This window comes from Melopsittacus undulatus, chromosome 3, assembly GCF_012275295.1.
Source record: "Melopsittacus undulatus isolate bMelUnd1 chromosome 3, bMelUnd1.mat.Z, whole genome shotgun sequence".
In the NCBI taxonomy this organism is placed as follows: Eukaryota; Metazoa; Chordata; class Aves; order Psittaciformes; family Psittaculidae; genus Melopsittacus; species Melopsittacus undulatus.
In genome coordinates this window covers 100,170,743-100,187,505 of record NC_047529.1, presented here as the reverse complement: position 1 = coordinate 100,187,505, position 16,763 = coordinate 100,170,743, and the positions used below count along the sequence as shown (strand labels likewise).

Here is a 16,763-nt window from a genome sequence, read left to right as displayed (position 1 = left end):
GTGACGTCAGCGCGCCGGTGACGTAGTGAAGGCGACGGAGAAGGGGGTGGAGGCCTTGTCGGCGGCGGGGCTGGTGAGTGTTGGGGGAGGGTCGTGGTTGATGTGTGGTGGTTGTGTTCCCTATGCCCTTGTGGAGCGGGTCATGTGGCTTCCCCGCCACGGGCTCTAGGCCGTCGGCGGTTCGGCGTGTAGCCGGAGGTGGCTTCCACTGTGCGAGGGCAGGTTGACTAGGGAGCGGGCCGAGGAAGCGCTGCGGGGAGCAGTTGAGCTCTGCCGGCGGCGGACGGGCCGCACCTGAAATACCATTCTGTGGAGGCCAGGGAGGTGGCGGCTGGGCGGGGGTACCTCTCGGCTCGGGCCGTGGATCTGGGGCCGCGGCGGCCCAGGCCCTGGTTTCCTGGGCGCGACCTTGAGTGAATCGCTCTTTCCCGGCCGCTCTCTTTTCTGTACCAAGGGGGCGATATCCCTGCTTCACCTACTCACCCACCCCGTTGCCTGCTCGTTCTGGTAGTGTGCTGAGTATTGTTTTTTTTTTTTTTTGTTGGTTTTATTTTGTTTGGGTTTTTAATAGTCAATATTTTGACGCTTTGGTAGTACACACTATTTTCACAGGGTCTTAGTACTTAACTACTCTTGCAACTTGCATGTTGCTGTAATTCACTGAAATTCCTTTTGACTTTGAAGAAGCTATCATCAGGCTTAAAAAAAACCCTCAAACAAACGATGTTAACTTGTTAGCAATATGCCTATAACCTTGTTTGCCCAGCAGTGTACTTCGTTTGTGTTACTGTTAAAGCTCAGCACACAGACCCCTCCCAAAGCCCCGTGCTGGGACCACTTAATTCTGTATGTGTTTTGAGATTCAATTTGAGCCTGCTTCACAAAAGCAGGTGTATTTGGCACGTTTCCAATTACAGCTCTAAATCAGGCACTTGAAGTATAGCGTCCTGTTGGGGTATATTCACTCATTTACCAAAAAAGCCAAACTAAAATAACTAACCAAAACCACAGGAATTTTCATAAATGGCTTTTTATTAGATTTTGATAATACAAGTCAATTTGATAATCTACATCACTTGTAGGAGCAAATATTTACACATTACATGTTATTCTTCAAAACAAAGAGCTCTTTGCTGGATTGGGATGTGGTTACTTTCCAGTGCATGAAACTACCAAAAAATATTTTTTTCTTTCTTCTCCTCCATTGCTCCTTTAAACATATACTTTAAAGCAGGTTAGATTGTCTTTTAGGAGAGAATTCATAGGTGAAGGTATCATCTGTTTAGTAAATTAAGTACAGTTTATTTTTCCTGCCGGCATATATGATGGGAAGAATAACAATAGTTTGTACTTGTTTAGAGAGACTCATTAAGTTAGCTATGTATTTAAGCAAATAAAGCCTTTATATTCCTGTATGTCCTCACCTTACAGTTTTATTTTCTTGTTTGTAAAATTAAAAGCTTGTACAGGAGAAAGATCTACAACTGCCTTAAATAAAACCCCACAACCAAAACAGACAAAATCCCCATATCCTTTAGCTAGGCAAGAACACTTAAGAGAACTTTGCATGTGTAGAGAATAAAATGTGTGTGGTGTGCTTTGTATAGACATGGTTTAACTAGGACACCCATGTGGGAAAATGGTGTTCTTGAGAACATTAATGCTGTAGTAAGAATTTTTAAGAATGATTTTTTTGTGGCTTATGATGAACAAATGAGTGGCAGTATGTTACTACCTTCTTTGGTGGTTAAAAAATAGAATTGTTGTAATTCATAGAATCACAGAATGGTTTGGGTTGGAAAGGACTTAAGATCATTTAGTTACACCACACCCCCCTACCCTCCCCCACACCTCCCGCCACGGGCAGGGACACCTCACGCTTAAACCATGTCACCCAAGGCTCAGTCCAACCTGGCCATAAACTCTGCCAGGGATGGAGCATTTACCACTTCTTTGGGCAACCCGCTCCAGTGCCTCAGCACCCCCACAATAAAAAACAACTTCCCTTGTTTAAGTTTAAACCCATTCCCCCTTGTCTCACTGCTGCAGTCCCTGATGACAGCTCAAAAAAAAAAAATTCTAGTGCTATCATTTAAAACTATGAGGGGTTTTCCCGTAGAATTGAGGAGGTTTTTTTAAGGGTTTATTTCCACAAAAATTTTAACTGAGAAATATACATCTTGCTCACTTTTGCCATAGGCTACATGTCCCCAGTTTCTCATGGTAATTATTTCATTCATTGTTTCAGGAAATGATACAGTTGTTGCTGTGCAGCTGGATGTCACTGAATCATGTTTCTATGAGCTTGCTGTTCTATCTGTCTGTTCAGTATGGCGAAGAACCCTAATTTTCAGGAAGCTGGCCATCTGTCTACAGGCTATGTCCACTGTAGATCTTCAGACAGCTTTACTGGTGAGTGGCGGTGCATTTCCTTGAGATTCTGACTTGAGAGTTTAGTAGTTTAACTGGGTTGTATTGAGTGCCTTAATACCTATTTTATGGATGTGTTAATAAACAAGCTTCAGTTAATATACTGTTCTTTGTACCTAGCCAAACTTATTCCTTCTCTGCTGTCAGAGGGATGTATCTCTGAGCAGAATGTGAAACATTAGCACTACAGCACTTCAGTAATGGGAATGTGTTTGAAGATGAGCAGTGCATAACTTCCCGTATGCTTTAAGTCAAAACATTTTTGGTACTAAATTATTGTTTAGAATCCTGTAATTGAATGGTATGGTTATTTATCACTAATGAGAGTTAACATTTGCTTTTCTTGTAATCCTTTTGCAGCAGAAGGGTTGGAGATGAGACCAAAAAGTTCTGTGAATTTAATTTACTTGATCTTTCATATTCTGTGTCTCTAAATTTGTACTACATTGATAATGTTATTTTTTTATTGGATAAGTGCCAGAACATATATTTTTTCCCCTTTCTGTAACAGTTTTCACTCATAGTCAACTTTGCTATTGTTATTTAGAACTACAAAAGAGCTTCTGTAGTGAGGGTTCCAACAAAATCTAAGTATTTACTTGGGTTATACTCTGTCTATGTTGAAATATTTACTAAAAATTTCTGTTTTGTAATATGTCATGTATTGCACCAGAACTTATGAACACAAAATATTTTTGTATAAAAAGATGTGTATGTTCATTATAAAACCCCCCAAATCAAAACCCCCATATTATTTGAAACAATGGTAAGTTTGTACAGTAGCTTTACTGTCACACTTACCGTGTTCAAATATATGGTAATAGAAATTATAATTAAAGTAATATTTTGCTGAAATTTACTTGAAGCAAAATATTATATGAAGGAATGAACTGCAAAATAATTGAAATACTACTCAAATCCCCTCAATCAACTGAGGATAAATTCCTATTTCTAGATAAAATATCTATGTAAGAGAATCTGTATTATCTTATAAAGTACAATCTAGATAATGAGGTAATTAAGTCTTTCAAGAGCATGGAATCATAACATTTTTAATTCTAGCAGTTATTTGTTTACTTGCATTTGTTTCTAAAGCTTCAATTGGCTTATCAGTTGTGTAAACATTTGTCACTCAGTTTATATGAAAAAAAAAGCCTAACAAATTATTAATGAACAATTTCTTAAGTTATTTTTTTGCACCTGGTATCAAAACAACTCTTCCATGTTTCATTGAAGCAGCACTGCTTAAAAAGAGGAGTCTTCAGTGATAGCCCAGAAGTGGGAAGGAGGGAAGTGACTGAGTGCTGGCCTCTATTGCAGGTCTGGTTTGAGAGTTGCTTAGTGAAGATGTCATTGAGGTTTTGCTGTTGTTGCTGCATTTTCTAGATCATGTTTTTATACACCGTAACATGTTACAGATTACATACTAAAAAGAAACATAGCAATCTAAAAACTGGGGCAGGGGGGGATGTGTGGTTGCTTTTGAAGCCATGACACATAGTGTAATATTGCATATTACTTTATGTAATAAATACCAGGCCGTGTTTTTCACATGCTCAGCATTGAAGATGACCACCAAGAAGCATGTCTTCCAGTGTGGTCTTAGAAGTGATCTGTAGGCCTTCTGACTTAACAGATGCCTTTTGAGTTTGTTGCAGCTTTAATGGTGCCTTAGACTCACTGAAAAGACTGTTTTATTTATTTCTATGTCATAAGCAAAGTTGCAGCAGGTGACTCCTGAAGCAGTTAATTAGCTCTGAGCACCTCCTGGAAATAGGTTATGGCGCTGGGAAGAGATTCGTAAATGGCCTGGTCTTTTATTCTAAATGTGGTTTAGTGTTCTTTGCCAGGAAGAATAAACGCCTGTATTCTCTAAAAGGTTATATTTTTTGCTGATAGAAGATGTCTTTCTTATGATAAGTAATAGTTTGAGTTGCAATTAGAAAAATACATGTTTAGCTATTCAGGGAAGTTGTGAACTCATAGCAACTTGCCACAGCTAAAGCAGTAAATTACTTTTTACTTCCTCAAACAAAAACTGTGCAGATCACTTCATGGATTGTCTGAATTCATACCATTAATGAATCCAGCCTAGAAAGATCTTAAGTCATGTTATTTGGTTCTATATTTTGAAGGTGTTGCTGCTTTCATTGGGCTGCTTTGTATGAAAAAAACACAATACAGACAAAACTTGCATTCGAAATGTATAGTATTGAACAAGTAAATGGGTTTGAATTCTTCTTCAGTAGCTGCCCACAGTATTGCAGTGTAATAGTACTACAATGCTAGTGTTGCCCACAGAAAGTGTAAGGTATGTACATGGTTTCATGAAGTCGCTGGTTTCCAACCCTTTATGTCATTCAAGCATATGAAAGGTTCCTCAGCTAGAGGCTTTTAGCCATACTGTATTCCCAGTGTTCAGCATGTTTGTGTTTGAAGCTGACAATTTAGACTAGGACATTGTACCAGCAATTTGAAGAGCATTAGATACTGAAACAAATTTGTCTTGCATCCTAAACACAGGGATTTCTAAACTTTTACTTTCATTGTTTGCTGTCATTCAAGGTCTTGATGGTATCTGTGTCAGTCAAAAAGGACTCGTGTCATCGACTTAATAGCATGTGTCACCAGTTCAGGCTTTGCCCTCTCCTGTACATGGATTCTTGCTTAAAGAGTTAGAAGGAAGTGTTCTTTTGATTTTGTTTATTTATTTACCTGAAATGGAAACAATTTTCCCTTGAACTTTTCACCCTATTGGCATATGACAACATCCACAGCTGCTGAAAGCAAGCAAAATGTGCAGCTGATGTCTTTCTTTAGCATTGTTAGAGTCTGTCAGTTTTATATAGACAGTAGCTGTTCCTATCTTTTAAAGGTGAGAGTGGATGAAGGAAACAAGCAAGAAGAATGTAGAAAAAATTGAATTAAAAATAGATTGTAGAGCCAAAACATGCCTGTACTTTTACAGGTATGAGGCATCATAAATAATCTTTCCTAATTAATAAAGATCTGAACTAGCAGAAGAGAAGTAATATGGAATTGCTTGATAATGTGTATGTAACTTGCACATGGTTGGGTTGCCTCACTACTGTGAATGAAGATCAGCAACAGCAATTACAGACATGTAAGGTACAGAAGTCTGGAAGGAGTGTTGGGGGTTGAGATTTGCAGCTGAGTAGCAAATACATCCTTTTGTTTGCTCATTTGGGATGATAAAAGGTTTTGTATTTTGAGGGCATTTGAATTTACTATTGTCTATAAAGGCTCAAATAATTATGTTGTGATAAATATTATTGCTAGTATGAAGAGGACTGATGTGAATTAAGTTAATCTTGCTCGTTATAAAGTAGATATTAGGATGTATGTTGCATAAATGTGTTCATTGCAGAGTTGTTTTAGCTAATTGTAAATTGACCAGTGCAAATAGAAGAAACAGTCTGTTGTTACGAAACCCCATAAAAATTAATATGCTGTCATTAGCACATGTGTCAGGATAGAAGAATGCCTTTACAATGTTCTGTGTTCCCATGGGTAGGCTGCCTCCAGTATCTTGGCTAGTATTGCTGGTTCCATGCTATAATGGCTACATGGGCACACAGCTTCTAAATCAAGGATGGGAGAGAGCCTGAGGAAAGCTGCATTTTTGTTCCCAGTTCTGCTGGAATTTGTATTGCAAATTTAATAAGATAAATTTTTCTCAAATCTTATATTCTATTTCTTGCCTTTTTCTAGTTTAGTTTAAAGTTCTTTGGGACTGTGTTTCCACTGTATCTTGATTTTGGGTTGTTTCCGGGTCCTACACAAGTGGAAATAATATTTTCACCCTGTGTCCATTTTCTTTTCTTTGGTGGAGTAGAAATGACTGGAAACAGATGCATGTTTTCTTATAATACTTTCTAAGTGTAGCTTAAGTATTGTTCATGTCATCAAAGATTGTAATTTGAAAGATTAATGTATTAACCACAGGCAGGGTATGACCTCCTCATTTTCCTGCTTCTTATGGTACACCATGATTCTTCACCACTAAGTATGTGCCTGTTTTGAAAAGTGGCTAGTCACTGGGGCACAGAAAGTGTCTCTGAAAATATGGATGGTCATGACCTGAAACAGCCTCTTTTTATTTAAAAACAAACCAAAGTGCAACAATATAAATTGAGACTTCCCTATGGATGCTCTTGCCACTGAGGCTGCAGAAAGCCTCTGTTGCTGAAGTCAGCCAAACCCAAAAAAACTAAAACCTCTTGTGAATTAAGAAATAACAAAATAATTCCATAGAAGGTATGACTAACATATGCATCCATATTGTACATTAATGTGCAGACTTCTACTTTTGTGACTGAGAGGGTATTAGGGAGCAAGAAGGCATCAAGGAAACTGAGTGGGAAGGATAAGAAGACTGAACTGTATATTTCAAAGGTTTGCTCTTTGTCTGTTATTTATTAAAAATTATTCTGATTGTTAATTTTCTCCCAGTTCTGGACAGCTGATTGGAATTCTACAAAATCACTGATGTTTTCACTCATTACTGATTTTAGTAGAGACTTGGGAGTTAAGACTATACTTAATCGGTCAAATTATTTATTTCTTTATAATTTGTGTGCATTTTAATTCAGACAAAATAGCTTTCTAATAGTAATTGTTGCTTAATTTTTAATTCCTTTTGTTGGAAGATTTTTACTTTAAATAAATGAATTTACAGAACAACTGGGTGATGGAGCTCTCTATTTTTTTTCCGCTGGTTAGAATTGTTTGATGCAGGCTGCATTGAATCCTGTTATAAATGAACCTTCATAGAAAGTGTCTTGGATTAATTTTTTCTTGTTATATATGGTAACTTGCACAGTCACTTTTTTTGTAATCACAGCTTGATCTTAGCAATTTTTTAATATTTGTGCCCTTTAAAATGCTGGTTATTTTCTTTTGCCCTGTAGGCTACCAGTATCACCATCACTCCAAGATGAGTAACAGCCATCCCCTTCGTCCTTACACAGCTGTGGGTGAGATTGACCACGTTCACATTCTGTCAGAGCATATTGGTGCTCTAATGAATGGGGAAGAATACAGTGACGTTACCTTTATTGTCGAAAAGAAACGTTTTCCGGCACACAGAGTGATCCTGGCTGCTAGGTGCCATTATTTCAGGTGAAGTATAGCTTTTTGTCAGGCTCACAGGAAATTTTCATGCAGATAAGATAAACATTGTTTCTCTATGAACTTTTCAGAGTGTAATCGTCTGTCCATTGAGTGTGACCTTTTCTGTGCGAATGTTTCCCAGCACATCTAATCATTGTGTCCAAATATAAAAAGATAAATACCGTGTCACAATGTTATTCTTTTGACCTTCATTAAATTGGCTTTTGAAGGCATTTTCACAGGTTCAAGAGAAAAAGAACTTCAGAACAGAAAAGTTCTGCTGTAAAATTGTTTTGATTTTTTCTGTCGTGTGGATAGTGTGCTTCTATGGAATATGCTCAATTAGAAAGTTTAATTTTGATGTGTTGGAATTAAATATTAAAAGATGTCTGGCCAGTGCAGGTTAGAATATATATTTTAAAACTAGGAATAATACTAACAGATGGGCATTTTCCATTCTAAATTTAATTAATAGAAATTTGTGATAATATTCTTCCAGTTATTTTTGTCAGAGGGATAAGCTAATTAATTAACTTGGGAATGCAAATTGTTCAACCTGTCCATCCTATTTTAAAAAAATCATTGTGTGTACTTTGATTTTTCTCAAGATTCAGGATTTCATCAGAGTTGCCATGTTCTGGGCTTAGAGTTAAGGAACAGGTGATCAAGAATCCTGAGATTTGCTAATCTGCCACTGCTGTTATAATGGCCAACAAATTGTTTCATTTGCTTTGTGAAAAAAATCTTTTTTTTTGTTTTCTTTCTTGATGATAGTACCATATTTTTTTAAAAAAGAAAGACAAGAGAATCATATCTCAATTTCTGCTGCGCAGGCTATTGCTCATAGTGCAGACGGAGCAGTTGTGTAGGATGAGAACATGATGCATTAGAATATTACTCTGCAGCTGCTTTCAGAGCAGAGCTGTACTTCAGATGCCAAATATAAGGGGTTTTATTTTGTAAGTTCTTAAACCGTATCCTCTTTCTATTGCTTTTGCTCTAAATAGTAATTTAATCCTTTATCTTTCTACTTTTTGCCTGGTTTATATCAGGGTATCAATTTCTCAAATCTTATCTTCCTTATAGAGCGTTATTGTATGGTGGAATGAGAGAATCTCAGCCCGAAGCTGAAATTCCTCTTCAGGACACTACTGCAGAAGCATTTACCATGCTGTTGAAATATATTTACACTGGTCGTGCTACACTACGAGATGAGAAAGAAGAGGTTCTCCTCGACTTCCTCAGCCTAGCACATAAATACGGGTTCCCAGAACTGGAGGATTCAACGTCTGAGTATCTTTGCACAATACTTAATATTCAGAATGTCTGTATGACATTTGATGTTGCCAGTCTTTATTCCCTTCCCAAATTAACTTGTATGTGCTGTATGTTCATGGATAGAAATGCCCAAGAGGTACTCTCCAGTGAAGGCTTCTTGTCACTTTCTAAGGTACATCTTTTTGTTTGCACTTTTTTCCTGAGGAATGTACTTTGATATGTGTACCACTTCATGACAAAATTCTAATGGGGGCACCAAATACAAGTTTGTATGTTAGTTAACAGGTCTCATTTTAAACTAGTGAAACTGTGACAGAAATGTTCAAGCCAAGCTTAACTTAAAATCCTGGTGATCCACTCTGAATTTTTCAGGTATTTAATTTTGACTAGTCACTGTAGCTAAATATAGTAAATCTGGTGGAGTATTCTAGCAAGATGGGAGCAGGCAATCTAATCTTGTCACATGCAGCTTGTTAAATCTGAGTTCTGAGAGCATATTAGATAAAGAAGTTAGCAAACATTAGTTATTCAGGAAGCACATACTTTGACATCTTTGGTATAGCCATTCTTAGTATATATGAGATTTACCCTTTTTTTTAGGCAAACTCCTAATTATTGTGCTAGCTAAGTGAAAATTAAGCAGCTGTTCAATTCTTTTTGTTCCCATTTTGCAGTCAGTGGGTTTTCTGCATGAATAAGAACCACTGAAGCTTTCACCTGGTGATTCTCAGTTGGTACTAAAAGAGGGAAATATTGGGAGAGGGAGGGAATCTCAAGTAGTTAGAAGTGGTTTAAAAAGGTTATTCCAAGTCACGCTTCATTGTTCCCATCAGTGTTGTTATACCACTATAATTATAAAGGAATGCTTTGAACTGTGCTGTCAAATCTGTAAATCACTTCTTATATTCCAAACTAAATTTGAAATAGCAACTGGAATTACATTGATTTGAATAGTTTTCCACATTTCAGTTCTGACTTACTTCTCTTTGTGGTTTTGTAATATTACCCATTTATTTACATGATAGATCCAGTTATTCTTGCATATGTAACTAAAACAAGCTACGGTTTCAGGTAGTCACTCCATTGGAGATTATTTTTAATAACTACAAGTTAACATACCCATTATTTTTTTCCTATTTTAATTTCCTTTTTTAAAATAAATTTTATTTCTGTTTGGGGTTTTTTTGTTTTGTTTTTCTTTTCCAGGCTGCTCTTTTAAGTATTGTACTGAGGGACTCATTTGCAGCTCCTGAGAAGGACATTTTCCAAGCTTTGATGAATTGGTGTAAACATAACCCCAAGGAAAACCATGCTGACATCATGCAAGCAGTACGTTTACCACTGATGAGCCTAACAGAACTACTGAATGTTGTAAGACCTTCTGGATTGTTGTCACCTGATGCCATCCTAGATGCCATTAAGATTCGTTCAGAGAGTCGGGACATGGACCTCAACTACAGGGGCATGTTAAGTGAGTGTTAGGGTTTTTTTGTGTTTGGTTGCTTTTTTTTCTCATTTAGTGGCTATAGTTCTCTGGAGGATGTGTTTGATTTGTGCTTTGAGGTTTTGTCTATTATTACATGTTTTAAAAGGCTTGCATAACGAAATACCTTGTTATGTACCATTCTTGCCATTTCTATTCCTCAGTATCAGCCAACATGTTCTTCTTCATATTTGCTCAAATAGTATAAACAAGTCTTCCAAAACTGCACTAATGGAAGCCTAAAAGGTGGGAGAAGCCTTTTGTCTGTGTTCTCTGTTAATTCAACAAGAATATCTAACACTGAGCTTTAGAAAGATACTGTTAATTTGTTGTCTCTTGTTTGCTGTGTGATTTATAGTGTTTGCCTCACAGCAAAGAATAAAGCTAAATGTTCTTTGAGAGCTTGCACTGTAGCCTCAGTCATGCATGATTAGCCCTGAAAATAACTGCTTTCTTAGAACCACATCTCCCCTTTGTTCTTTCTTAGAAGTTACAGATATTAATATTTAAACATGAGTTTAATATTAGGATATTGAAAAAGTTTGGTCATGCAAGACCTTCCTTTGACAGTGCGGTAGAAATATTTGACAAAGTTAAATGGTGTTTTCTGTAGTATTTTTCTGCATATTTCTGTCTCAATAATAATATGCTTCTGATCTCAATATTCCTAGCTTTCTCCAAATCCGAGATTTTTAGATAATTTAACTTTTGTGTTGTTTTAGTACTGCTTCAGGTGCTTGCAACTTTTTCTGTTTGTGGAGACATTGATGACCACTTGAATTTCATAGTTGTGCATTTATGTTTTTATGTAGTACTACAGTAGTTAAAATTGTACTGCTTCAAATTCTGTTCTTCAGATGTTAAGTTTAACATCCTGTTAACAGTCACACTTCTGTTGCCAACATGCATGAAGAGTTCATGGGCAGCTTTTCATCATTCAGCTTTCAGATCATCTTTACTAGGGTCTCTTCTCAGACAAAACTGTTAAAAGCATATTTTTAACAGAGTGGTTCATCAATGTATTGTTTTATAGTTGGAGATAGGGATCATTATCCCCAGGTATCTTGATGGAAGATCTGTTCCTAGGATGTAACATGTTTATTACTGTGACATAAAAAACTTGCTTGAGCATGTTGGCTCAAAGCCCAGATAGTCCAAAGTTTCCTATTTTGCACAGGTTCATTTAGCTTTGCAGAGTACTGGAAGCCCATGTAGCTATTAAAATAGCTTGTATAGCTTTACCATTCTGCAAATTTGTGATGCATCCACTTCTTGAATATTTAATGGGGTTTTTACTTCCCCTCAAATTAAAAAAAATATAAAATAAAATTTTAATTAGAAAAAAAAAGAGAAGAGATTAAGTAGACCAAAGCTTTAAAACCAGAACGAAAGTGATGATTGAATGAGGAAGGTGCAATAGAATTCAGTAAAATCATGAGGAGAACTGAGAACATAGGTACAACGTACTTGTAAATTATCACTACTTATTTTTATACCATGAAAGACCATCATTACCAAATGAAGTGGAAGAAGGACTAGTTCTAAAATACCCCTGTTTTTGTATATATTTCTTTTCCCCTCTGAGCATGTGTTTGTGGCTAAGAAAGGATACTGGCAATAATTCTTTGTTCTGACCTAATATGATTGATGTTCTTATTTGCAGTATAGGAGTGTAAAAGTTAAGCGATTATTTCCTTTTCTTCTTAGTTCCAGGGGAGAATATTGCAACAATGAAGTATGGAGCACAAGTTGTAAAAGGGGAGCTGAAGTCTGCTTTGTTAGATGGGGATACTCAGAACTATGATTTAGATCATGGCTTCTCTCGACACCCAATTGATGACGACTGCCGTTCTGGAATTGAAATTAAACTGGGCCAGCCATCAATAATAAACCACATACGAATACTCCTGTGGGACAGAGATAGCCGGTAGGTGCCAATTAGACGTAAAAAGGGAAGGTAATGCATTTTGTACTGGTGATAATATTTCATATTGATATATTAATTAAATATTTTATAGAAACAGCATGATACAGTACTGGAGATGACAATGACAAGTCTTATTTTAAAACAGCCTATTTTTTAAATGTAGTTTTGGTTACTTACACACCAGACCATACTTTGTGATACTGAACTACCTCATAATATTTCAATGAATTTTCTGTGTCTTCACAAAATACGTTTATATTACCAGTGAAAGCTTACATAAATTGTTTTAATTGTTTTCTACTTGCCATTTACTTTTCAGTGGCTTTTATTTTAGTTTGAAGAACAATATTTTAGTTCTTAAACACAAACCAGATTTTTTACATATTTACATTCCAAACATTAAACGAATGTTCAGACTTTTTCAATATATCAAAATTGCTAAGAAATAGCACACTTATAAAAATAATGGCAGTAGTTCAGAGATGGTAAAATTTATTTAGAATACGAATTACCAACTAACAGTAGTAGTTATTAGAAGCCACTTCATGGTGAAGCATGAACTATCATGGATGTCTCAGCTAATTTATGTTCAGCTACTTGAGATTATTCTGGAACGCATAAAAGCTCAAACTATGCCTTTTTGAACAGTATAATGACTGCTTAAGTAGGAAAATTGCAAGGCTTGTTTTACTTGACAAATTGAATATATTAATTTTATAATTTTCCATGACAGAAATTTTACAGTGTAGTTGGCAGCTCATGCAGGTATTCCTAAGGAATTTTCTAATAAATACAATAAAACAAGCTACTTTTAACACATTATTGCCTTTCTGATAAAAAATTCATTTTATATTACTTCCAGACTAACAGTTAAAAATTGCAAATCAATTGTATTTGTTTTCTTAACTGAGCTATGTTATTTTAGAACAGGATGTACTAATGTTTTATTGTTTTGGGGTTTTTTTGTAAATTCATTATTTTTAAAATACAAATTACAGTTATTTGTCATTCAAACCAAACCACATGATTTTTAGCTATTTGTTTCAACTACGTTGTCCTGATTCAGTTTAAGTGAAACTTAATGCTTCTCTATTCCTTTTAAGAAGATTCAAAAGTAAAACTTTGAAGGTACAAGGAACTACTTGAGACAATATTATACAACTAATCTCAGAAGATTAACCAATTTTATAAAATTTTAATAAGTATTAGAGAGATATTAATAATGTGAAGTTCTTCATCAATTTTGAGATAGCTTGTGTCTGGTAAAATGCCCCTCATCTGCAAAGCATAAATCAGCAGTTGCTGAAACTGAGGAATAACCCTTCTGCCTGGGACAGCTAACTAAAAAAATTATCTGTTGCTTGGTGTCCTACACCATTCTTTGGAAATTTATAGAACAAACTGTTGTTTTGGGCAGAATATCAGACAAGATGGACCTTTAGAGGTTTTTCTTGTCCTGGTAGAATACTGAGGGTACAGTGATTTAGAATCTAGTTTCTGTGTCATCTTGAATTTTTTGTTTTTGTGAGAAGGTCTACTGTGGGACTTTCTTTTGCTTCTTATCAAGTATAGTACCTGAAATGTCAAGCTTTTTCGACCAGTAGCTTAATTATCTTAAGAGAAATGGAAAAGGAAGCATTTGGAGTGCTTTGTCCAGTTGTGGGCTCCTCCCTACAAGATACTTACATATTGGAGTGAGTTCAGCAGGACACTGATGATGAGGGCTTGAGCACACAATGTACAATGAGACGCTGAGAGAAATTCCTGTTTTAAGAGGAGAAAGCTTAGAAAAGGAAGTTATTTCTGTCTTTGCCAGTTTAGTGGACAAGTATAGAGAATACAGGGATGGGCTCCTCTTACGGATGTGTTCTGAGAGGGCAGAGAGCAATGGGCAAAACCAACAAGTTCCTGTTAAATATTAGGAAAAGAATTCATAATGGGCTAGCTGAACTTGGGAAGAGTTTGCCCAGAGAGGTTCTGCATTTCAGCCCTTAGAGGTGTGTAGAACTTCACCAGCCAAAACCTTAAGGAACTTTCTCTAAAATTGCCCTCACTTTTGCCAAGAGATCTTTTTCAGCCTATATAATCTTTTAGTCCAAGAATTGCCTACCAGTTACCTGCATCTTTTGTGGGATATGTGAATAACATCTCCAAAAGAGATGTTTTAGCAGCTGTACAAACACATGGTGGTTTCTTGTTAAACACCTTTTTAAACTGCTAATTAATTTTAACTGATGCTCTGGTCTGTTGGGTTCTTCAGAATGTATATTCTTAACAGAACCAGATACAAACTAATAGGTGTGGTTTGTACCTCTAGTTTAGAGATGTTACTTAACAGATGAAATTTAAGTACAAAAGTGCTAAGAGAGTTTAGATGTCCAACTTACCTCTGTGAAACAGATGCTTTTCCTTAAGAAGATCTTTAAGAAAAATAAAATGCATAGTGTTGTGTATGATAATGGAATTGTTTTTCTGAGACAATTTTTCTTTGCTCGGTACCTTCAGAAACAAAAAAAAATAGCATGTTGTATATTGGTTACAGATTTACATCACTAGCAATGGTGGTGTGAGAATCCCTAAATTCTCACCACACAGAGGACAGACGATAACTTTTCCATTAAACTGCTCAAGCTCTAAAATGCTGGAGCCTAGCTTGGTCAAATATGCTTAGGCTAGTAATAATGCTGCTAAAACACAGTGTATTTATATAGGTTGTGAATACTACATATCTGGTTGGTGTGAATGTGGAAGCTGGTTATGCAATTGACATCTTAAAGACTCTGCATTGCCTTCCTAAGTGCACAAAAGGGTATTAACAATGTTAAGAATTGTGAAAAAATGCCACTTTAGACATCTACTCTTCTTAAGTAGTTAGCAGAAAACTGGAAATATTAACGAAGTGTTTAACAAAAAATGTAGATGTAAAACTCTAAAAGAGTAACTCTTAGAAATGAGTATGAAAGGGGGATAAATGCAAACATGGTGCTGTTAAAATGCCTATGAACTTTGCAGACTAATGCACTGAGAGAAACAAAATACTTTGCAACACATATTCCACTATTTGCTGATCTACAAGTGAAGTTGCCTACTACATTTTAAATAGCACTGTTGTAGGTATAATATAAAAATAACTGTGGCTTTTAAGTTTTGGTTTGAGTTTGTTTTCTTGCAACAGCAAACTATAAGCTAAACATAATTGATAAGTGAGAGGAAGATGCAAATTCTATTGGTGATTTTTTTTTGTTTTGGTTTTGTTTTAGTTTTTAATGGGGTAGTTTTGGGGTGTGTAAAGGTTAACGAAGTATCATAAACAACTGAAAGAGTCAGAAGAGAAGAACAACATCAGTGAGCAAATGATCACAAAGTAAACTGTTTTCAAGTAAAGGATTTGAGTTTGTGGTTTTGATCTGCTAAATGTTTTCTCGTTTTTCTTTATTGATATGGCAGTAGCAATAATAACTGTATCACTGGTGTTTGGGATTTTTTCCATGGAGAAGGAATACAGATGATTATTTTTATGACTAAGTTGAAAGTCTTCATTGCATAGTCTCATCTAACTGCTGCAGATTGTGAGTATTAGGATGTTTTAAGTTATTCTGAAAATGGAATCAGATTCCCTTGGAAGGCATGCTAGGGCACATGAAAAACAACAAGGTGCTTGGTGACAGCCAGCATGGCTTTACTAGGGGAAAATCCTGCCTGACCAATTTGGTGGCCTTCTATGACGGGGCTACAAAAGTGATGGACAGGGGTGGAGCAGCTGACATCATCTACCTGGACTCGTGCAAAGCATTTGACACTGTCCCACATGACATCCTTGTCTCTAAATTGGAGAGACATCAGTTTGATAGGTGGACCACTCGGTGGATAAAGAACTGGCTGGATGGTCACACTCAAAGAGTTGTGGTCAACGATTCAATGTCCGGCTGGAGACCAGTAACGAGTGGTGTCCCTCAGGGATCAGTGTTGGGACCGGTCTTGTTTAATATCTTTGTCGCTAACATGGACAATGGAATTGAGTGTGCCCTCAGCAAGTTTGCTGATGACACCAAGCTGTGTGGTTCTGTTGATACTCTAGAGGGAAGGAATGCCATTCAGAGGAACCTTGGCACACTTGTGAGGTGGGCTGATGCCAACCTCATGAAGTTTAACCATGCCAAGTGCAAGGTCCTACACGTGGGTCGGAGCAATCCCAGGCACAGCTACAGGTTGGGCAAAAAGGAAATTCATGGTAGTCCTGCAGAGAAGGACTTAGGGGTGTTAGTCAATGAGAAAATGAACATGAGCCAGCAGTGTGCACTCACAACCCAGAAAGCCAACCGTATCCTGGGCTGCATGAAGAGGAGCATGACCAGCAGGTCGAAGGAGGTGATCCTCCCCATCTACTCTGCTCTCGTGAGACCTCACTTGGAGTATTGTGTTCAGTTCTGGTGTCCTCAACATAAAAAGGACATGGTACTGGTAGAGCAAGTCCAGAGGAGGGCCACGAGGATGATCAGGGGAATGGAGCAC

The 16,763-nt window shown here is 36.7% G+C and overlaps 1 protein-coding gene across 1 annotated transcript in view; it reads left to right on the top strand.

Moving 5' to 3' along the window:
* Positions 1-16,763, top strand: part of BTBD9 (BTB domain containing 9) — a 125,201-nt gene continuing 108,438 nt past the window's right edge. Inside the window, exons 1-6 of the mRNA XM_005145327.2 lie at positions 1-73; positions 2,249-2,412; positions 7,362-7,572; positions 8,650-9,013; positions 10,048-10,312; positions 12,032-12,251. Of these exons, the coding sequence (XP_005145384.2) occupies positions 2,331-2,412; positions 7,362-7,572; positions 8,650-9,013; positions 10,048-10,312; positions 12,032-12,251 (1,142 nt within the window). The 5' untranslated portion in view covers positions 1-73; positions 2,249-2,330. The remainder of the gene's footprint in view (positions 74-2,248; positions 2,413-7,361; positions 7,573-8,649; positions 9,014-10,047; positions 10,313-12,031; positions 12,252-16,763) is intronic.